At 41.8% G+C, this 22,278-nt stretch overlaps 3 protein-coding genes across 4 annotated transcripts; 1 reads left to right on the forward strand and 2 right to left on the reverse strand.

Moving 5' to 3' along the window:
• Positions 1-663: 663 nt before the first annotated feature.
• On the reverse strand, positions 664-5,559 carry serhl (serine hydrolase like). Of its 2 annotated transcripts, none has more exons than XM_061771469.1 (12): positions 5,376-5,559; positions 4,900-5,034; positions 4,278-4,391; positions 3,994-4,035; positions 3,891-3,910; positions 3,713-3,787; positions 2,798-2,904; positions 2,632-2,711; positions 2,505-2,539; positions 2,356-2,432; positions 2,200-2,287; positions 664-1,695 (listed from the first exon to the last, which is right to left on the reverse strand). In XM_061771469.1, exons 1-12 carry the CDS (start codon positions 5,431-5,433, stop codon positions 1,555-1,557), a joined length of 972 nt encoding a protein of 323 aa, XP_061627453.1. In that variant the 5' UTR covers positions 5,434-5,559; the 3' UTR covers positions 664-1,554. The 2 variants fall into 2 exon arrangements, with proteins under 2 accessions (XP_061627453.1, XP_061627452.1); XM_061771468.1 differs by having other exon boundaries at positions 4,900-5,037.
• A 3,161-nt stretch (positions 5,560-8,720) lies between these two features.
• On the forward strand, positions 8,721-10,334 carry mb (myoglobin). The gene is made up of 4 exons (XM_061771470.1): positions 8,721-8,876; positions 9,215-9,321; positions 9,406-9,625; positions 9,986-10,334. The coding sequence occupies exons 2-4, from the start codon at positions 9,239-9,241 to the stop codon at positions 10,124-10,126; spliced, it is 444 nt and encodes a 147-aa protein (XP_061627454.1). The 5' UTR covers positions 8,721-8,876; positions 9,215-9,238; the 3' UTR covers positions 10,127-10,334.
• Positions 10,335-11,608: 1,274 nt separating this feature from the next.
• On the reverse strand, positions 11,609-22,165 carry pane1 (proliferation associated nuclear element). Its single transcript, XM_061771475.1, has 6 exons — positions 21,973-22,165; positions 16,906-16,982; positions 16,290-16,388; positions 15,905-15,984; positions 14,830-14,921; positions 11,609-13,122 (listed from the first exon to the last, which is right to left on the reverse strand). Exons 1-6 carry the CDS (start codon positions 22,027-22,029, stop codon positions 12,973-12,975), a joined length of 555 nt encoding a protein of 184 aa, XP_061627459.1. The 5' UTR covers positions 22,030-22,165; the 3' UTR covers positions 11,609-12,972.
• Positions 22,166-22,278: the final 113 nt, after the last annotated feature.

Raw genomic sequence — 22,278 nt, forward strand, 5'->3', positions numbered from 1 at the left:
CAAGTAACCTTTAAGTCTTACTGGTGCTTTTGTTCGTTCCAATATATTACGCAACGACAACGTACTAGATGCACACAATAAGCAGTCAACCTGCTTCATGATTCAACTTTGCAAGTGATATTATATTTTAGTGCAGCAACATGAATCAATTGCTTGCATATCTCGCCTTCTGGTTGCTTTATTTGGGGATGGCCACTTGTTGCTAGGCAGAATTTGCGGGGTACAATCATTTGCGACCTAAACCCAATCCTTCCACGTGTCCATTTTCCACACCGCTCGTCATCAACAGGACTGCGGGTAAGCTGGAGTCTATCGCAGCTGCCTTTAACGGGTACAAGCGGAGTAGACCCTTGACTGGTCGGCAGTCAATCCCAGGGCACAATAAACCAAAAAAAAACATTCACACTTGCATTCACACCTTTGGTCAATATGGAGCCTTCAATGAACCTTACACGCATGTTTTTAGAATGTGGAAGGTGTCGTAACCCGGAGAAAAGAGCATGCGACTCAACATAGCAGTTGAGAATCAAAAGCTGTTTCCTCGGCAACTTGGGACAGAGCGCTTCGCTGCCCAACAGCAGAGAAAGGACAGGGAGAGTCGGTATGTACACTCTCAGACACACAAATACAAAGGAAATGACAGAAGTCCAAAAAGAGCACAAGAAGAGGGCCATGACAGAATTTTATTTTAACCAATTAATTGCACAATTGCATCACTTTTTCTTTTTTTAAGCACACCGCCATCTGCTGGATCTAATAGCGCACTCCACTACTACATTTCTTCTAAAATGCATTTTTATGGCCCAACAAACATTCCAAGATCAAAAGTACTTGAGCATTGCCGACTGCTGGCCTGATGTCACATTCACATTCGTGTTTTCAGGCATTATATAATCATATGTAGAAGATATTTCAATTAAATAGCACGTCAAAAGCAAATAAAACCCTTCAAACGCTACGGGACATTTCACAGCAGCTCTGAAAGCTGGTAAGGTTTGAGAAGCGGAATTCGAGGATGCAGAACGCTTGCGATGGGAATCCGAAATCCTCCATGGACCAGAGCAGCCGGACCACCTTACTAATATGCAGCCCCTGAGCCGCTGTGCTGCTGCTGCTTTGCTCTGCTAGTTGCCTTTTGATTTATTCATGCAAGCTCTGAAATATTAATGGCAGGAGACTTCAAAGTCAGTGATTTAAAGGGTTGATCAACGGCAACGGGTAGCAGGCGATATAGCGAGCGTCTGTCTGCTCATATTGTCGACTGGCCAGACAAAAATATAGAATGCAGGAGCCGAAAAGAAAAACAAACATCAGTAGAGATGTGAGGAGGCCACTTCCCATATTGGCTGTAGATAAGAGAGTATCTACCACTGCTGCAGGGCCTGAAATATGAAACTACGTTCATCAGGAAGAGTATATGGAATTTTACCTTGAGGGCAGCATAGATTATTTAGTAACAACTCTGAAGGCAAAAAATAAAAAATAAAATTAAACAAAAGCCACATTTAGCAACACATTCAGATTGATTACAGAAGTGTAATTGATGTGTTCTTCCTACAGCTTAGTGGTGAGTCCGTCCGCTCTGACTGTCGACGATAAGACTTTGCTGTGGAGGAATTCAGACACCAACGGAGCAACCACCTCGGGGTTGTTTAAATGGACGTGATGGCCGCCGGGGACCGTCACCACCGAGTGCTGAGGGAGAGGAAACAAGAGACGAGTGAAGGAAATATCACGCCGCCGCCCCCCCCCCCCCCCCCCCCCTTTGCCCCACCAACGGGACTCCACCCTGAAGCGCGTTTAGCTGAGCTGCTCATTAGCAGAACTTGACCAGATTCCATTATGTAGGTCACTTTATGAAACGTTCAGCATGCCGCTTTAGGTTCTCTGCAGCTGCCCGTCTGTGTGCCAGTTCGCGACGCTGTCCGAGTCATTCGGCCCATCTTTGTGCCTTAATGCTGATTTTCTGGTGTTCTACCATTTTTTCTCTCTGTATCCCTGTCTGACTGTTAATCAGTCTGTCGGGTCATTTAGACAGACAGTTGTTTGGTCTGTTTTCTCCATTAGTTGGCGGTTCTGTCTATTTATTTGTCTGACCGGTCAGACTGCCTCATTTAGCCTCCACGATTACTTATTCAGGCACACCAATTATAAACAAATTGGAAGCTACAAGCACACCTGTCCTGCATGAACACTTACATTTTTGTGTCTGTAGCCCTGCAGAAGCTTGGATGTAAATTTCTTTTGGTCTGGTTCTGCAAATATTTTCTCAAAGCCTTCATCCGCACTGGGGGGAAAAAAAATGTTGGGATGTAGAGTACATTCATGATTGTATGTGGCTGATAAATAACTTACAGAACCACCAGAACGGCGGCTTGTATCCCGGAGAGCAGCTCCAGACTCTGCTCCAAGCTGATACGAGCTATGTTTTTCTTCACGCAAAAAAGACAACATAGTGAATACATTTGACATTTTAGAAATGAAGACGTACAACAGGCACCTACCAGATTAATACGGAAGTCGCGTGAGAAGACAACTCCTGCGTGAGAAGATCACAGTGAATTTGCAGAAGAAAAAAAAACAGGGATTGTTCAGAGTGAGGGGCATGAGAACTAAGATGCTGAAACAAACCTCCTTCGACTTGAACCAGACCACGTTCTAAAAGGTTGCACGCTGATGTCTCAGACAGAGTTGGGTTTGCTGCCAACAGCCTGAGACAAAAAAAAAAAAAAGACAATCAATTGGCAGATGCTAAATAAATACAACAACAAAACATGGAAACAAGTCTGTGCCATACCTCTCAACTGCTTTCTCATTGGTGTAAACTCGCTCACTCTTTTCAGGCTCCTTTTCAAACCGAAGCATGTCATCCATCCCCTGCCGCATTATTTTGGGCAAATCTTTCTGGAAACAAAACCTTATGGTGAGATGCCAGGGTTCTGTGGGGGATTAGGCTGCGTTACACCTCTCAAAATGTCATCCACAACTCCGTAGCCAACCTTAAAAATTATTTTGTGGTAAATTATCATTCAATCAATCAACTATTTCATGCCACTGTACTGATTGCTTCAATCTGCTGCCAGCCACCCTGAAATACTTTTGAACCTTACACACTCAGTAGTAACGTGGGTTTGCCAAAGGAAAGACTGTGCCACATTTCTAGCAGAGTAATTAATACCTCTGAGATTGTACTCCTGAACCAACTGCAGTGTTTCTCTTTGAACGAGAATACAGCTTTTCATGAATTATTTTGGAAGAGTGCTGACTTCCTCAACAGGAAGTACAATGATAACAACTTCAAAATAAAGCTCATTGAGCAAAACCAGTGACAGGGTATGAGTTGGCAAATATGTGTTAATAGTTTGGGTGGCGTCTCAGTGAATTCGGGGTATGTATTTATTCAAAGATGATCCACTCCAATCTAATGTCATGTAAATGTGTTTTTCCTGTACATTGTTAGATGCAGTAAATAAGTTTAACAATGTTTAACCAACACTCAAAGCCAGTTAAAAAAATACACCTGAATGTGCTGAACAACCACAAACACATTTGAAATTAATCGCGTTTTTCCTTGAATGTACTGTATAACAATAAGCTTTGTAAGTGAGACTGACAACATTGAACAACTGTGGCTACTACAGAGATGACAAAGAACTGCAATTCCAAACCGGTGGGGATCTTTGGGAGAGAAAAATCCTTCTTTTAAGTTTACCGGATCAGTGGGTAGGAATCCATAAGAGTCCAGCATTACACAAGCTTCCACCATCTCAGGGAAAAGCGCACTGAACTGCATCAAACAGAAGGCGGGTCAAAGGCAATACAGATTTGAACATGTCAAATGGTGGCTAAAAACAATAACAGAGGGGAAACAAAGCACTCGCGCAACTTACCATTCCAGCAATATTACCTCCTGAAAAACAAAAAGATGGAGATGTTGACATTTACCAACGAGCAATATTCAAATGGATGTGATTAAGGCAAGACTATGCTCACCCATACTGTGGCCCAAAATGGAGAATCTGCGCCAGCGGAGGGCTGTGGGAGTTAATTTCACAGATCATCAGGCAGCTACCGCATCTCATCACAATACTACATACGACATTGGTTTTACTTGCCGTGGAACAACAGGGCTTGTGAGTATGGCTGGACAATGTGATTGAAATCAATAAGAGGCTTTTGTTTTTCTTGTTGCGTTTTACTCATCAGCCTCGTTCCGATGACACCAAACGTATGCAAATCAGATTAAGTCAACAAAATGCTAACAAAGCGTGACTTACTGTCAACGACTCTTTGAATATCGGCCACATATGAAGGAAAGGAGTAAAAGACGCCAGGGGGACGATGCGAGGACAGACCGTGACCTGCCAGGTCCACCGCCACATATCTGCACTCTGACAGGAGAAAGCCAAACAGAAGACTAACAGAAACTATTGACACGGCACAATATCTTGTGGTATACTATCTTTTTTTATTTTTTATTTTTGGTCAAATATGCAGGTGTTTTAAATGAATTCCACCGTTAAGAAGTCCAGGTTGACAAAACTGAACAAAGATGTTGCACTATTTTTATGTTAATACTTCATGCATCCATTTTCTATAGCATCTGTCTCCATTGGCCTCGCAGGTGAGCTGGAGCCTTTCCCAGCCGACTTTGCCCGAGAGACGGTGTTCATCCTGCACTGATCGCCAGGCAATCGGAGATGTTAAAACTCTTAAGTCTCAAACTGTGTTTTTAACTGTTTTACTTATTTTATAGTCGTGTATTTTCTTAATTTCCATCTTTTTTTGTTGTTGATTTCATATGTATACTTCCAGTACACTTACACTAAATTGTATTATTATTGAAATGAAAACAACAGCAACATTTTATCGGTGTGTGTGTATGAGATTTTCCTTTACCTTTTGGTAGAAGAGGAATAAGAGTGTTGAAGGTGCCACAGTTGTCAGCCCAGCCATGCAGGCACAGCACAGGACGACCATGATCAGGACCCCAAGCTTTCCCTCTGATCTCTCCCCAGGGGACCGGCACAGACACTTCTGAACACAAGCACACGATGCTTTTCAATACCACAAACCGAACATGATACAGCTCCCATAATATCAATGCCCATAAACTCCAAGTATATCTAGCTCTGATGTACAGTGAGGTTTGAAGGTTACGTTACACTTACAATACGTTTTTGTCTAGCTTAACGTCCTTGTTAAAAGTTTATATTAGATAAAAGTGTTAGGCTTTTGTCTAGGATTTAGTATTTGTAGCAATAACAATCACTGAACACCCCTCTTTGTTTTTTTTTTTGTATTTTTAGTTATTTATTTATATAATTAGACAAATGGAAAGGTCATCTCAGAAAAAATAAAGTAACAAATGTTACCCGTTTGTGTCATTGGAGCAGTGGACAGGCTTCTGACGTTCTTTAAAATTCGTGTCATTGAAGAAGGCGTGGAAATTTGCTTATGCAAAAAAAAAAAAAAAACCGAAGCGAGAAACTCATCAACTTTGGAAAGGAATTGTGCTTAAACCGACCGGTGCTATGGTCTTCCGGGTTTGTTACACCACGTGAATAAAGCCGCCGACGCGATTTGACAAACACTGAGCTACGGCGTGACCAATCACCGTTAAGAGAAGGCGGGCCTTACCTTTAACCTAAGTCTTCTTTTCCTTTGGTCTTGCCCTGTTAGGGTTCGCCACAGCGCGTCATCCTGTTCCATATAAGCCTATCTCCTGCGTCCTCCTCTCGAACACCAACTGCCCTCATGTCTGCTCTGGACGGTTGACCCCAAGTATTTCAAGTCCTCCACCGTTGCTATCTCTTCTACCTGGACCCTCATTCTTCCCCCACCACCGCTTTCATTCATGCACATATATTCTGTTTTACTTCGGCTAATCTTCATTCCTCTCCTTTCCAGTGCACGCCTCCATCTTTCTCACTGTTCCTCCACCTGCTCCCTGCTTTCACTGCAGATCACAATGTCATCTGCAAACATCATGGTCCACAGGGATTCCAGTGTAACCTCATCGGTCAGCCTATCCATCACCACTGCAAACAGGAAGGGGCTCAGGCCTGATCCCTGATGCAGTCCCACGTCCACCTTAAATTCGTCTGTCACACCTACAGCACACCTCACTGCTGTTCTGCTGCCCTCGTACATGTCCTGTATTATTCTAACATACTTCTTTGCCACTCCAGACTTCCGCATGCAGTACCACAGTTCCTCTCTGCGCACTCTGTCATAGGCTTCCTCTAGATCTACAAAGACACAATGTAGCTCCTTCTGACCTTCTCTGTACTTTTCCATCAACATCCTCAAGGCAAATAATGCATCTGTGGTACTCTTTCTAGGCATGAAACCATACCTGCTCGCAAATACTCACTTCTGTCCTGAGTCTAGCCTCCACTACTCTCTCCCATAACTTCATTGTGTGGCTCATCAACTTTATTCCTCTATAGTTCCCACAGCTCTGCACATCACCCTTGTTCTTAAAAATGGCCACCAGCACACTTTTCCTCCATTCCTCAGGCATCTTCTCACACGCTAGAATTCTATGGAACAAGCTGGTGAAAAACTCCACAGCCACCTCTCAGAGATGCTTCCATACCTCCACAGGAATGTCATCAGGACCAACTGCCTTTCCGTTTTTCATCCTCTTTAATGCCTTTCTAACTTCCCCCTTACTAATCATTGCCACTTCCTGGTCCACCACACTTGCCTCTTCTACTCTCCCTTCTCTCTCATTTTCCTCATTCATCAACTCTTTCCATCTAGCTAGCACACTGCTGGCACCAGTCAACATGTTTCCGTCGCTATCCTTAATCACCCTAACCTGCTGCACTTCCTTCCCATCTCTATGCCTCTGTCTGGCCAACCTGTAGAGATCCTTTTCTCTAAGACAAAAACTAGACAAAGTTTTTATTCCGAAAAAGTATATTTACAGGGGAACTAAACCCAAGATGTCAAAACTCTATGTGACATGTACTGTATTCACCGGTTCAGGGCTTCTTAATGCAGCTTTATTGACCATAGGAACCGTACAGAGTTAGTAAATACTCAGCAACAACAAGCTACATGTGAAATCAAATGTATCCGACCTAACTATTTTCACTCATTGTGGAAAAAGCAGCCAGATTCATCATGCCCTTGGCTCACAGAGTGAGGGAAGACGCAGAGTTTTACAACACATCTCAGCGAGTAGAACGTTCAAGAGCATTAAAAGAGTTGTTCTCAAACTATTTTCAACACAGTAAATTGGTTAATAATGCATCAAATAACAGATGACGTGGGGACAGAGCAATAGTATAGCACCTGCCAAATCCATCGCTCCCTGCATTCTGTCATCCGACACAGTTCAATGGAGCAGGCAACACTCGACTTGGCGCTTGGTCGTCAGTGCAGGTCTGCAGCTGATAACGATTTCGCCCAACACGGCACACGTTTTACGTTGATTCATTAGTTTGTTTAATTCTTATTCCACAAACGCATTATTCATTAGCGTTTTTGACTAGTGCTCTGGCACATACGTTTTCTTCCTTTAAAATGTTTAGGGTTGAGATACCCTTTAATATTATTGTAAGCCATTATAACATTATGCACAATTTGAACATTAAAACAGTGTTTAAATATGGTAAAATAAAAATTTGACTTTATGTTAAAATGTATCACACATACAAGTTAAATAAAACATTTACCAAAATAAAACAAATAAAAGAAATTGAAACAAACAGGTCTTAAATATTACATGTAAATGTATTGAATTTATACATTAAATACTACTGAACCGTACTTAACAAATGTATTTTACTGGATTAAAAAAAAAAAATTATCCACTGTAACCATGCATATTTTGAACATTTCATTCAGTGATTCTTTCAAGTACCAGTAGAGGGAGCCACACTTTGCTAATCACCGATCTATTGGATTCAAACTGCAGTACTTACAATAGTGTTATTGCACAGAACGGGAGTGTATAACTGCTATAAACAACAACAAAAACATTTTAAATGCTCAGTGTCACGTTATACATTTTTTGGGGAGTGGCAGCAGTACACTTGTGTACCACACTTCCATAATATTAACATAATGATATATTAAATATAATTAAACAATAACAAATAATTCAAAAGTGAACAGTAATGTAATAAATATATTTTACCATACAAATATGTGATAGACATCAAGTTAAAAAAAATCACTATCTGGAGTTGCCTTTACAAAACATAATTTTGAATGACATTGTTATATGTAGTACAATAGAATCACAATGATATGCATATTTTTTTTAAAAACGTATAGGTTGTGTCAGTCACAAGTGAGCGCTACAATTGTGCTATTTAAATGATTTATTATTTTATTTACTCTAGATTGAAGATTATGAAAACCTGCATACTTTGCCGCTGGGCTGCTTTTTCTTTAAATCAGCCAAGAGTATCTGAAATTACAGTTAAGGGCTGCAAGTCTAGGATCCAATTACGCGCAGCATTAGACCTTGTAAAAATCAATGCTGTATCCTGCTCTTTTTTTATTTTTTTATTTTTTTAAAGTCTTACTTTTCCGAAGGTACACCCAGGTTAGGGTAACAGTCTTGTACTACAACACACACACACACACACACACACACACACACTTGTTATATTATGTGAACATGTGCGTTTGACTTTGTTTATCATTGTGGTAAATATCCTGCTTATCTAGATTCCTGAGTGGCTGTCTTATTTCATGGCTTCGAGGTGTTGCAGCCATTTGGAGAGACGGACACGAGTGGCTGGAATCATTTGGAGATGGGACAGAATATATAAAAGGTCAGGTTTGGTGTGAATGGAGAGGTCATGCCAAAAAGAACTGGTTAGAACGTAGCAGGATCATTTCCATCTTTGCAGGTAGGTTTTTGCTATTTTGCCTGCTTCATCGGTTTAATATTATTAATATGTTATTACGTAATTCATATAAAATGTTGTATGTAAATCTGACTGAGGATGAACAATTAAACATGCATGTGTGTTTAAGAACGCGGCACACACTATGCAGCTGCGTTGAGCTCAGAGCCGAGGTAATGCATTCCTAATGACTTTCATGGAACGCTTCATGGCTGCTGGCCATTAAACGTATTACTGGAGCAAAAGGATAATAGTCTTTGTTTTTCTCCTCCTTTCCCTTTGAATTTCCCTCCAATTAGTTTTGTATTCCCGGATGTTCTCTAATCTTTTTCCCCACACAGTTTCTTCAAACATACCCTTAAGTCATGGCTGACTTTGACACGATTCTGAAGTTTTGGGCTCCAGTAGAGGAGGACTTTAACACATACGGAGGTCTGGTTCTGACTCGGTCAGTTGCCTTTGGGATAAGACGCAGTCCAAGAAAAAAGGTTCATTAATAGAAGCCGGCAAACAGCGTGCTTTCTCTCCACAGTTTATTCGCTGAGCACCCTGAGACCCAGAAGCTGTTCCCCAAGTTTGCAGGAATCGCCCAAGCCGACCTTGCCGGAAACCCGGCCATTTCTGCCCACGGTGTCACAGTGCTGAAGAAACTGGGGGAGCTGCTGAAAGCTAAAGGCAATCACGCCGCCATCCTCAAACCTCTGTCCAAGACCCACGCCACGAAACACAAGATAGCCCTCGTCAACTTCAAGGTAAAATTGTAATCCAATTGTAATTCCAGGTAAAATTAACTCCTGGAAGGATTCTTTCGGGATCCTTCGCAGCTCTGTCGTCACGGCCATCTTGATGGGCGACATCAAAACCTGTCCCTTTAAAGACCGTTTTTCTCAGCCAGGAACTGTCAGATGCTCGGGCATTGTGAAGCAGCCACGCGTTGTCCTGCCTCTTCTCGTGCACTGAATGAAGCAAATGCCAAAGGATGTATTTGCAGACATGCTGTTTGATCATCTGGCCCACAATGAAGAGGAAAACCTTTCTGACACATCTCGTTGTCCTCTCTAATCACGTGGAAATAATGGGTGGTCTTATTTTGCTGTTTGGCTCTTTTACAGCTGATCACAGAAGTCATCGTGAAGGTCTTGGAAGAGAAGGCAGGCCCGGACAGCGCCGGGAAGCAAGCGTTGAATAACGCAATGGACGTCGTCATTGCCGACATCGACGCAGACTACAAAGAGCTGGGCTTCGCCGGCTGATGTTAGCTCACAAAAAGGAATGCGGCCGTTTGGAAATTTGGCAACTTTTAGGGCTGCTATTTAAGAATGAATATTATGCTCGAAATAGTATTAACAATATAAAGTATCTAGCGCATGTGAGGTAATGGCTCTCGATTGCAGAAAAGTGTGATGAAATGTTTTGCTGTTCATGTCTGTAACTGCACAGTAATAAAAACGTGTTAATGAATCATGACTGGATGGGGGATTGGCGGGTTGAATGAAGCAAAATTGAAGTTTTTTTTAAAGGCCACTAATGGAAATTTGAAGCCTCGGTCAATAAAGGATTGGGCAATAAATATGGGATGACTCAGCCTTTGACTCTCATAGTAAAGTTAGTCTTAAGTTAGCTGATCAGTGAATAATTGGTGTGAAAAATGGACTGAGTCGCGATCACACCGACATATTTTATTGACAACCAACGATTTGTTTTATTAAGTAGTTGAGGTGTGAAAGCAATACCGATAGTATAAACACACAAAACTTAAATATACTCACCATCCCACATCTTGTGGCTAAAGAAAGTGAAAGGTTGCGGGAAAATATGTTGGTCATATACAGGTGCAGCTCAGTAAAGTCAAATACTGTATCATAGAACATTTATTTCAGTAGCTCAATTCAAAAAAGTGGAACTCATATTACATCATACAGATTTTTAGGAAAATACTTTTCGGAAGGCCAATCACAACCTCAATTCTAGCTATTCAAATCAATTTTGGATTGTTTCTTATGTAATATTGTAACTTTTTGTGATGGTGAATTTGGGGTTTTCATTAGATGTACTGTAAATTATAATAATCCAAATTATACAAAAATAAAATAAACATTTCACTTTGTGCACTAAATCTATATATTGAGTTTCACTTTTCCACAATAATCTATGGAGAAGCCCCTGTATAAAAAAACTGTCCACAGTGACACTTCTAATTGAGGTAAATCTATACCTCAATTAGAAAGGTTACGTTCATCAAGTAAAGATTTTTAGATCAATGGATGCTGGTTACTACTCCATTCATCGAAAATTTCCTGCTGAAGACTACGTTTTTGATGACAAGTAAAGCAAAAAGTTTGATGAGCGCCATAATTCCAAACAAACAAACAAACTCAAGGTGCAGTACAACTGATGTTAAAGTTGTGCTTTTTTTGAGTCAACAATAAAAAGCCAACTTGAGATGTTTTTGTTGGACGCAAGGTGACTTGCTTAAACGACTGACATGTTTTGGATCGTTTCTAAAGAGCAACAATGCTGACACCATCAGCAACATTCCGCAGGCCCTCTTGTCCCTCCCCACCCCCAAATGTCTGGTTCCACATACGTGAACTTGAATGATGGATAACTGCTATGACGATAACCTATTAATAGTGAAGCTGGATCAGTGCAGAACGCAGACGTGACACCTGGCACAATGACCGCACCCGTGGGTCCTCACTCACTCACTGCGGTTAAATATCTGATGCCATCCAAACGTTTGAAAACGAAATCATTTTATTCGTGGCAATGTTATTCCTGACATTTTTTTGGACATGCGACAACTTCCAACATGGATATTCAGCTCATTAAGGGCATGCGGGCAGCCATTTTTCAATTTCACAGTTTTCCCACTTTTACCAGAATTCCCCATTTTCAACAAATATCTCCAACTGAAATCTTTATCAAGTGAATTCATCCGTCCACATTTGTTAATTGATTGAAACCATCCCAATGTCAAATTATTCAGCGTAATTTCCACATTATAAATATTCCCATGACACAGAATTCAATATTTGGCAAGAAAAATTGTTACAACAGAGAAAGAAACTCGACCAAACCCAAACTCTTTCTTTTGTTTCCTCCACAGAAGCTTGGGCAGACTAACGATCGGTACCACAAAAAAGCAAACGGCGCTACTGCACGGTCAGTTCACATAAATACAATCATGCCAAGCAAAGGACAAAACTAATTTGAGCAAAAGGGCATTTAAATACTTTATGTTGACATTTACAAAATGAGCTTAAACAGCACAGCACAGCACTAATTTTATTGAGTCCTTTATTTTAAATGACTCAGAGATAAGTCCATCTACCTACTGATATTTGAATTTATTTATTAATTTTTATTTTCACCTTTCAGGACATTTCGGTTTTAATATTCCCGTTTGAAGCCAGGTGGATCTTTGAAAATTGTTTTGAAAAATGCCATTGAATGATTTTTTTGCCGCCCCTTTAATCAGTCAAATTTTCACCGTAAGATTGAAGTGAAAGAAAGTTCAGAGCAAAGATTCCCCAGCCCTTCATGTGCCTCCAGTCTCTTGCACCGTGCTGCAAAACCGTGAACATGGATGACGGATAATTGCCGTGATGATAACCTATTAATAGCAAGCGTGCGCATGCTTCAGTGCAGGATGAAGACGTGACACAGGGCACAAAGGCTGCCATCAACAAGTCCCCCCAGGGTCCTCAACCACTGCACTGCAGTTAAATATTTGATGACATTTAAAGCCTCTTTCACGGGAAGAAATCAGTTTATGTGGAAATGTTATCTTACACGTTCTATTTAACTGCTGGCGACAGCTAGGCCAGAAATACATACAGGCTAAACAAGCTTATCTCAGAACAGAACTGCATTATACCATGAGGTGTTTTTAATGGTTTGACATTTAGCTCAATAAGGTAACCAAGTAGAAACGCCCCACAGAATGATGCAGTGCAGTTTCGATCCAAAACTGAGAGGAGAGGAGAATACATAAATATAAAATATAAAATGAAGAACTGAACACTGGTGGCAGAGTACAACTACAGAGAACATAATCATGTAAAAGTCAGAGAGCATGCCAGTCCGGTGGCAGTAGCTAATCAAAATCCGTTTCATTATTGTCTGAGGGCACTGTGCACATCATCAGGTTAGACAGATAGAGCGCCGTCGTCATGGGAACGAGACCGGCCGCCACCTTCAGGATGGTCAGCAGTCTCTCCGAGGCGTTGGTCGCACCATCTGCCGTCTGTGGGGGACAAATATTAAGACTGCTGTCACGGCAGAGGAACTAAAATCAATTGAGCAGTAGATGTACTTTTTTTTTTTGGTAGCTCTCTTCCTTTTGGGAATAATCTCTTTGTGTTCCCCTTTTCTTCCTGCTTGGATGATCCATCTTGAGCAATCCTCAAAGCTATTTCCCAATTCAGGGGCTGCACCTGTAAGCTTACATGCTCTAAGAAAGCGATGGCTTCTGGGGAAAAAAAAGTACAGTCGAGCCTTCGGAAGACTTTTTCCTCCCTATGTTACCCTAACGTCAAGAGACTAGGTGGCTACATGAATACATGCATTAAGATTGTCTGCCAGTAGATGGTCAAAATAAGTAAGAATCCAATTCAGTGGAATCTCCAAAGTGGAGCAATTTGGAGTTCAACCAAAATTTCCAGAAAATATGCCTCACAAATCAAGCAAAACTTGGAGTTCAAACCATCATTATGCGTGACATCAGCAAATCTTGTGACACTTCCTCTCAGTGACCTTCTACAACACAGGTGTCAACTCGAGGCCTGTGGCACACCTGAATAAACTGTTCCTCCTTATTGTCAATGGATTTCTGCTTTTCATCTTGGCAGAAAATCTGTACGGTAATTGCAATTTTTCCTTACTTTTAACAGATTTTTTAATGTAGCCATATTTTTCCAAGTCTTTTGGGGTTTAAACTCAATTTGTTGTGAATAAATAAATAAATAATATATATATATATATACACATATTGTCCATCCATCCATTTACTGCCGCTTATCCGAGGTCAAGTCGCTGGGGTAGTAGCTTTAGCAGGGACGCCCAGACTTCTCTCTCCCCAGCCACTTCGTCCAGCTCTTCCGAGGGGATCCCGAGGCGTTCCCAAGCCAGCCGGGAGACATAGTCTCTTCAGCGTGTCCTGGGTCATCCCCGGGGCTTCCTCTCGGTGGGACGTGCCCGAACACCTCACCAGGGAGGCGTCTAGGGGCCATCCTAAACAGATGCCTAAGCCACATCACCTGGCTCCTCTCGATGCGGAAGAGCAGCGGCTCGACTCTGAGCCCGTCCCGAATGACCGAGCTTGGGGCGGACTCCCATGCACCCTTGAGGAGGGTGTAGAGCTGGTCCACGGCCAGGACAAAAACCACAATACTCCTCCTGAATCTGAGATTCGACTTCTTGATGGACCCTAGTCTCCAGAACCCCTGAATAGACCTCACCAGGGAGGCTAATATATCAATATCAATTACATATTGGATTCTTACTTATGCCTTGCCTCTTGTAAATGGACCATGGCTTCAAATCTTATATCTTTTTATGTTGCACTGCAGCACTGAGATCTTTCGTTTGATGTAAATTGCATTACAAATAAAATTCCTATTAAAATTGGTACTATTATTTTTTTTATTTTAACACAAATACATTCCACCAACAGATGCCATGTTGTACGTCCAATTACTTATCCCAGCAATACCTACAAGAAATCGCTAATTGCAAGTAGGTAACACTTTCCTGTTCAGGGTGACTAGCTTGATTTTTATTTCATACTTTACTTAAGTATTAAGTACTTACTTAAGTTACTTTCATAACTTATATTTACACTTTTATGACAATTAGCAATTTAAGATTGCTACTTAAAACACTGCTTGTAGATTAATAAAGATTCTGAGTTTTTTAACAGTGTATGTACGGAATGAGTAAAGTTATCACCAACCTGATCCTCCGCAAAGAGCAGCGTGCAGTGTAGTGACGCAGCCAGTTCTCTGAGGGCGTCCAGGCGCTCTGGTGGAATGGCGGCGTTGCGTGCTACGAGTCACCAAAGAGACATAAAACAAAAGGTTGAACTTCAGCTTTGTCCTTCACAAATAATGACTCAGAAAAGTGAGGTACCATAATTTCTCGTGTATAAGGTGCATTTTTTATCCCCAAAAATTGTCAAAAGTCAATAGTGCGCATTATACATAGATATAAGAGAAAATGAAAAAGACTTTCACATTTGATCAATGTATGCCGCCATCTAGAGGTTATGAAAAAGCTGTACACTTTCATTCCACTATGCCACCGCCCCCTAGAGGTTATGAAAAAGTTGTACACCTTCATTCTAGTATGCCACCTAGAGGTTATGAAAAAGGTGTAGACTACACTTTCATTCCAATATGACAGGGGTACATATGACTGCCTATATGTACAATTGTGCTCATAAGTTTACATACCAATTGAGAAGTATTGTTTTGTTCTTAATACGACTGATGACTGAACAACAACAATCATTAATTTCCTTATGGTTATGTTTTGTTTAATGATAATGCTTTTCTGAAATGCTTGACAGTTGAATTTAAATCCCATTAAAATAAAATTAAATGTGTTTCGCCTGGTCCTTCATGTTTTCTTAAAAGAATTGTACACATCTTACAAATCCTGCCTGTGTAATCAAACATATGAGCACAACTGTGTTTTCTCATTTACTAAATAAAAGTAGGGCTGTAAATTTCAAAATAAGAGTAAGTAAATAAAAATAAAGTATTGTGTGTTCAAATAAGGTGTTTAACTTCTTTGAATAATTCTTTGAAAAAACTAACAAAATACAGATACTAATGCTTCATGTTTTGATCATATGGGTAGAAGCAAAATCATGCATTGTAAAAATGCATTATACATAGGTAGAAGGGTTTTGCAGAATTTTGAGGTCAACTTTGGGGGTGCGTATTATACATGGGTGCGCATTATACACGAGAAATTACGGTAAATAGTGAAGCGCAAAGACGAGCGCTATCCCCACTTTGACGTACCGTTGGTGGCCATGAAGCAGACTTTTCCAAGGAAATATTCAGGGTCCAAATACTTGAGGGAAGCTTCAGCAGACTGCAGACTGACCAAAAAAAACAAAAAACAGTGAAGGCCACCATTGCAAGCTCAGTTCACATAACATAATGGTCATATCAGTGTAAAACTAAGAGATGAAACCCCACGTAAGCACCAGGAGAACATGAAAACGACAGAAAAGCCAGAGCAAATGTTCTTACCACTTGTTCCACTATGCTACGGGTATCAGACTCAACTAAACTAACATTTTGATAAAACTTTTTGTCATTATAATTGATTAGTACGTCTCTAAATTATATATTCCGTAGGTTATTACAGCACAAAGACATGGGACATGGTTTAAAGAGATACCTGAGGTCTGACGTGAGGTTGATGATAAAAACCACCAGGTCTATCCTGGGGCGACTCTGCTCGTGCGCGGCGGGCAAAGGCAGACTTTTTGCTAGTCTCCTGTTTAAAAAAACAACATTGATAAGAATCACTTCAAACTGGAAAATTCCAATAACATAACAAATAAGTCTCGTTGTACACCAATGGCAGAGATTTAGATTGCTCCTCCACCTCCAACATTGACCAATACAGACTCACTTGACAATTCATTAGGAATTACTAGGGGCACAGCTCAGGAGATAGATGAGGAGAGAGGTTCTTAATGTGTCCTTGAACAAGACATTGAGAACATCTAATGATGCACAGTGGGGCACTTAGCAGTGTGTATTTGCAAGCCGCCATCATCCACGATCATATAAAGTGGCCCCACTGCTGCTAAAGAGCCATATAAATACAGCCCATTGGGCAGGATAGAACTAATGCAGCATAAAACAATTAGATCCTTTGTGAGGGCGATGATGGTTCATTTTATTGAATCGGAACACAGTCACAGCTCAGTTAGCCAGAGACTCCAAAATGACTATTAAAATGCATTTTCTAGTAATATCAGCAGTTTGGGGGATGAAGCACAACTCACACATTCAACGTGACTGCTGTCTCCTTCACCAGAACCTCAGCTAATCTCTGCTGAAACTCTTCTTCTCTCTCCACGAGCTGAATAAAAAAAAAAAAAAAAAAGTCAGCAGGAAACGGCTTTAACTTACTGTAACAATGTCAAAAAACTAGGAAATCTAAAGACAGGGAAAAAACTAAATTCAACAAAAATATAAACGCAACACTTTTTTGGGGGGCTCAAGTTTTTTCATGAGCTGAACTGAAAGATCTACATTTTCTTTGTACACAAAAGGCCTATATGTCTCAAATATTGTTCACAAATCTAAATCTGTGTTAGTGATCACTTCTCCTTTACGGAGATGTGGCATATCAAAATGCTAATAAGACGGCATGATTATCGCACAGGTGTGGCTTTGGCTGCAGTTTTATCACACAAATGTCCCAAGTTATGTGGGAGCATGCGGTTGGCGTGCAGACTCCAGCCATGTCCACCAGAGTTGGTGCCCGTTAATTAGATGTTCTTCTCTCTCCCATAAGGCACATCCAAAGGCTTTTCAGAGAATTTGGCAGTGCATCCAACTGGCTTCACAACAACAGAACAAGTGCAGCTTCACCTCCAACATCGTCTGAGACCAGCCACCCGGACAGGTACTGCAACAATCACTTTGACAGTTTGTCGTCGTTACTGACTCGACTGGGCTAATTCTCACATTCGATGGCGTCTGGCACTTTGGAGAGGTGTTCTCGTCGCTGCTGAACCCCAGTTTCTCTCGACAGGGCAGATGGTAGACAGCGTGCGGCGTCGTGCGGATGAGTATTTGCTGACTTAATGTTGTGGATCGAGTGGCAAATGGTGGCGCTGGGGTTATGGTATGTGCAGGCGTACATTTGAATGCACAGAGACACTGTGATGAGATCCTGAGGCCCATTCTTGTGCCATTCATCCACGATCACCTCATATTGCATTTATATTTTCGTTCAGTACTTAATACAGGGGATCCCAAGTTTATGACAGAGAAACCAAATTTGTACGTAGGTTTTAACAGCCTAGTCTATCAATAATGCAATAGAAAAATTTAATTGTGCGATGTAACGATATAACTCACAGTGTGATATAAAATTGTCTACCGTACGATATAACTCTTTAATGTTTATATAATCGTTATTTTGATGTGTTGTGCCCCCTGGTGGTCTTTCCTTTCCACTGCATGTGAATAGTAAAAAAACCCTTATGATTACATTAAATTGTTCCATTTTAGTTCTCTGGTCCGTGCTTTACATAGAATTTTTCAATCCAATAATTTGAATGATTTCATCATTAAAATAGCTGAATTTTCATATTTCCTGTTCAAATGCATAGGAAGCGCAGCTACGAGTCACGTTGAGTCATCGCTCCCATGATGCTTCAGGAGACCACGCACACATCCATTCAGGCAGGCTGTGATTGGTCCGTGGCTTCACACAAGAGACATTGGTGTTTCCTCATTACACGCCCAATAATATACGTTTTATCACACATGTACTGCTCTTACTGACATTTAACAGACTGTCTGTTGTGTGTGTGTGACATTTAGTCTTTCTTATCGACCAGAAAAGCCACTAAAGGTGCACAGTGGAGTCTGGTATGTACGGTGCCACAACGAGCATGTGGCAGTGTTGAGTTGAGCTTCATAGAGCTTCAGACGTCACGTGACTAGTCAGTGCCTCACCAATCACGTCACTGACCTTTGGCACCCCACTACCATTGTGTAAACAATGAATGAAGGTTAATGTCACTGCAGCAACACTACTGCTGTGTTGTAGCATGTTTACATCACCAGAAAATACATGTAAACAGCAATGCTGGAGGAGCATGGATGTAATCAACACTGTACATTACAATTTACACAAAAACTTTGAACATTGTGTACATGCACAGTGCTCTTTATACTGTATTAGTATGAAATGCAGCTTTTAATGGAGCCCTATGGGGGGCACAAGCCAGTGCAAACTGTAGGCCGGTCCCAAGCCCATATAAATGCAGAGGGTTGCGTCAGGAAGGGCATCCGGCTTAAAACTTTGCCAAACGAATATGAGCGTTCATCCAAAGAATTCCATACCGGAGCGGTTGTGACCGGGTTAGCAACGCCCGCCACCGGCGCCGTCAACCGCCGGTGGAAACTCAGCTACTGTGGGTCGAAGTCGAAGAAAAAGAAGAGGTGGAAAGCGGGTTCTTCGGCAGAAAGAGAAAAGGAAAGCACAGAGCCTAGAACTGAATGTGGAGACTTTGAATGTTGGGACTATGACAGGAAAATCTCGGGAGTTGGTAGACATGATGATTAGGAGAAAGGTTGATATATTGTGTGTCCAGGAGACCAGGTGGAAAGGCAGTAAGGCTAGAGGTTTAGGGGCAGGGTTTGAATTATTTTACCATGGTGTAGTTGGGAAAAGAAATGGAGTCGGGGTTATTTTAAAAGAAGAGTTGGCTAAGAATGTCTTTGAGGTGAAAAGAGTATCAGATTGAGTGATGAGGCTGAAACTTGAAATTGAGGGTGTTAAGTATAATGTGATTAGTGGCTATGCCCCACAGGTAGGATGTGACCTAGAGGTGAAAGAGAAATTCTGGAAGGAGCTAGACGCAGTAGTTCTGAGCATCCCAGACAGAGAGAGAGTCGTGATTGGTGCAGATTGTAATTGACATGTTGATGAAGGAAATAGGGGTGATGAAGAAGTGATGGGTAAATACGGCATCAAGGAAAGGAACTTGGAGGGACAGATGGTGGTAGACTTTGCAAAAAGGATGGACATGGCTGTAGTGAACACTTTTTTCCAGAAGAGGCAGGAACATAGGGTGACCTACAAGAGCAGAGGTAGAAGCACGCAGGTGGGTTACATTTTGTGCAGACGCTGTAATCTGAAGGAGGTTACCGACTGGAAGGTAGTGGTAGGGGAGGGTGTGGCTAGACAGCATAGGATGGTGGTGTGTAAGATGACTCTAGTGGTGGGGAGGAAGTTTAGGAAGACAAAGGCAGAGCAGAAAGGCAGGAAGGAGAGTATTTGGGGTATCTTCTGGCAGGAAAGGAGAGAAGGAGACTTGGTGGTGGAACCTCACAGTACAGGAAATCATACAAGGAAAAAGATTAGCTAGGAAGAAGTGGGACACTGAGAGGACAGAGGAGAGGAGAAAGGAATACATTGAGATGCGACATAGGGCAAAGGTAGAGGTGGCAAAGGCCAAACAAGAGCCTTATGATGACATGTATCCCAGGTTGGACACTAAAGAAGGAGAAAATGATCTATCCAGGCTGGCCAGACAGAGGGATAGAGATGGGAAGGATGTGCAGCAGGTTAGGGTGATTAAGGATAGAGATGGAAATATGTTGACTGGTGCCAGTAGCGTGCTTGATAGATGGAAAGAATACTTCGAGGAGTTGATGAATGAGGAAAATGAGAGAGTAGGGAGAGTAGAAGAGGCAAGTGTGGTGGACCAGGAAGTGGCAATGATTAGTAAGGGGGAAATTAGAAAGGCATTAAAGAGGATGAAAAATGGAAAGGCAGTCGGTCCTGATGACATTCCTGTGGAGGTATGGAAGCATCTAGGAGAGGTGGCTGTGGGGTTTTTCACCAGCTTGTTCAATAGAATTCTAGCGCATGAGAAGATGCCTGAGAAATGGAGGAAAAGTGTGCTGGTGGCCATTTTTAAGAACAAGCGTGATGTGCAGAGCTGTTGGAACTATAGAGGAATAAAGTTGATGAGCAACACAATGAAGTTATGGGAAACCGTAGTGGAGGCTAGACTCGACAGAAGTGAGTATTTGCGAGCAACAGTATGGTTTCATGCCCAGAAAGAGTACCACAGATGCATTATTTGCCTTGAGGATGTTGATGGAAAAGTACATAGAAGGTCAGAAGGAGCTACATTATGTCTTTGTAGATCTAGAGGAAGCCTATGACAGAGTACCCAGAGAGGAACTGTGGTAGTGCATGCGGCGGTCTGGAGTGGCAGACAAGTATGTTAGAATAATACAGGACATGTACGAGGGCAGCAGAACAGAGGTGAGGTGTGCTGTAGGTGTGACAGACAAATTTAAGGTGGAGGTGGGACTGCATCAGGGATCAGCCCTGAGCCCCTTCCTGTTTGCAGTGGTGATGGATAGGCTGACAGATGAGGTTAGACTGGAATCCCCGTGGATCATGATGTTTGCAGAAGACATTGTGATCTGCAGTGAAAGCAGGGAGCAGGTGGAGGAACAGTTAGAAAGATGGATGCGTGCACTGGAAAGGAGAGGAATGAAGATTAGCCGAAGTAAAACAGAATATATGTGCATGAATGAGCGGGGTGGTGGGGGAAGAGTGAGGGTACAGGTAAAAGAGATAGCAAGGGTGGAGGACTTGAAATACTTGGGGTCAACCGTCCGGAGCAGACATGAGGGCAGTTGGTGTTCGAGGAGGATGCAGGAGATAGGCTTATATGGAAAAGGATGACGCGCTGTGGCGAACCCTAAAGGGACAAGCCCAAAGGAAATGAAGACTTGGTGCAAAAAGTTTGAGAACCACTGCATAGATGGCATGACGTTTGGTTAAAGGTAAGCCCCGCCTTCTCTTAACGGTGATTGGTCAGGCCGTAGCTCAGTGTTTGTCAAATCGCGTCAGCGGCTTTATTCACGTGGTGTAACAAACCCGGAAGACCATAACACCGGTCGGTTTAAACAGATAGGCTTACATCGAAAAGGATGACGCGCTGTGGCGACCCCTAGAGGGACAAGCCCAAAGGAAAATAAGTAGGAAATGCAGCTTTTGATGCATTTTTCAGTTTCTACATGGTTTACAATCAAGCTAAACTTCATTATAATTAATCTGAATTAAATAACAGCATCTCAATAGATGAGAATAATGGATACTGAAAAGTGTAGACTTTTCAGAAGACCAATTCTTACCTAATTTATGTTAAAATAGTTTTGCTTTAAATACTGCACTACGCAGGAGAACTGTTCACATTTAGATTTTGATTAAACTCGTTCCTGTGGACTCAATGCACTTAAAAACACTTTCGCGACACTGGCACACTAAATTCTGATAGCTGCAAATAAAGCTTTAAAGTAAGACTTACCAATATACTAGCGGTGTTCAAAGCAGGCCGCCTACTAAACGGGTTCAGCAACGACATGGTGAGCCAAATGCGACCACGTTGTTAAAGGTCTTCTTTCCTGAAGTATGAATTATTTTGCAGTACTAGTGACAACCATGCGCCATTTTCTTCCGTGCCCGCTTCTTTTCCAAATACGCATGACGTCATTACGTTTCGTTTTTTGTTTTTTTTAACACTCACTGCCACCCAGAGGCCGAAAAGTGCACGACATCGTCCCCAATTTGTGGCCGCCGGTACGCAGTCATGTACAAACCCCCAATTCCAATA

Source organism: Phyllopteryx taeniolatus, chromosome 4 (genome assembly GCF_024500385.1).
Source record: "Phyllopteryx taeniolatus isolate TA_2022b chromosome 4, UOR_Ptae_1.2, whole genome shotgun sequence".
NCBI classification, from domain to species: Eukaryota; Metazoa; Chordata; class Actinopteri; order Syngnathiformes; family Syngnathidae; genus Phyllopteryx; species Phyllopteryx taeniolatus.

What these genes read in the sequence shown, in the direction of transcription:
- serhl (XM_061771468.1), bottom strand. Translation starts at nt 5,433, where the DNA reads ATGACACGAATTTTAAAGAACGTCAGAAGCCTGTCCACTGCTCCAATG. An exon ending in TGCTCCAATGACACAAACGG is followed by an intron (nt 5,038 to 5,375) that starts GTAACATTTGTT and finishes GCTTGTGTTCAG; the next exon opens with AAGTGTCTGTGCCGGTCCCC. An exon ending in GATTCCTACCCACTGATCCG is followed by an intron (nt 2,905 to 3,712) that starts GTAAACTTAAAA and finishes TTTTGTTTCCAG; the next exon opens with AAAGATTTGCCCAAAATAAT.
- mb (XM_061771470.1), top strand. Translation starts at nt 9,239, where the DNA reads ATGGCTGACTTTGACACGATTCTGAAGTTTTGGGCTCCAGTAGAGGAG. An exon ending in GGAGGTCTGGTTCTGACTCG is followed by an intron (nt 9,322 to 9,405) that starts GTCAGTTGCCTT and finishes TTCTCTCCACAG; the next exon opens with TTTATTCGCTGAGCACCCTG. An exon ending in TAGCCCTCGTCAACTTCAAG is followed by an intron (nt 9,626 to 9,985) that starts GTAAAATTGTAA and finishes GCTCTTTTACAG; the next exon opens with CTGATCACAGAAGTCATCGT.
- pane1 (XM_061771475.1), bottom strand. Translation starts at nt 22,029, where the DNA reads ATGTCGTTGCTGAACCCGTTTAGTAGGCGGCCTGCTTTGAACACCGCT. An exon ending in TGAACACCGCTAGTATATTG is followed by an intron (nt 16,983 to 21,972) that starts GTAAGTCTTACT and finishes TTTTTTATTCAG; the next exon opens with CTCGTGGAGAGAGAAGAAGA. An exon ending in TGCTCTTTGCGGAGGATCAG is followed by an intron (nt 13,123 to 14,829) that starts GTTGGTGATAAC and finishes TGTCCCCCACAG; the next exon opens with ACGGCAGATGGTGCGACCAA.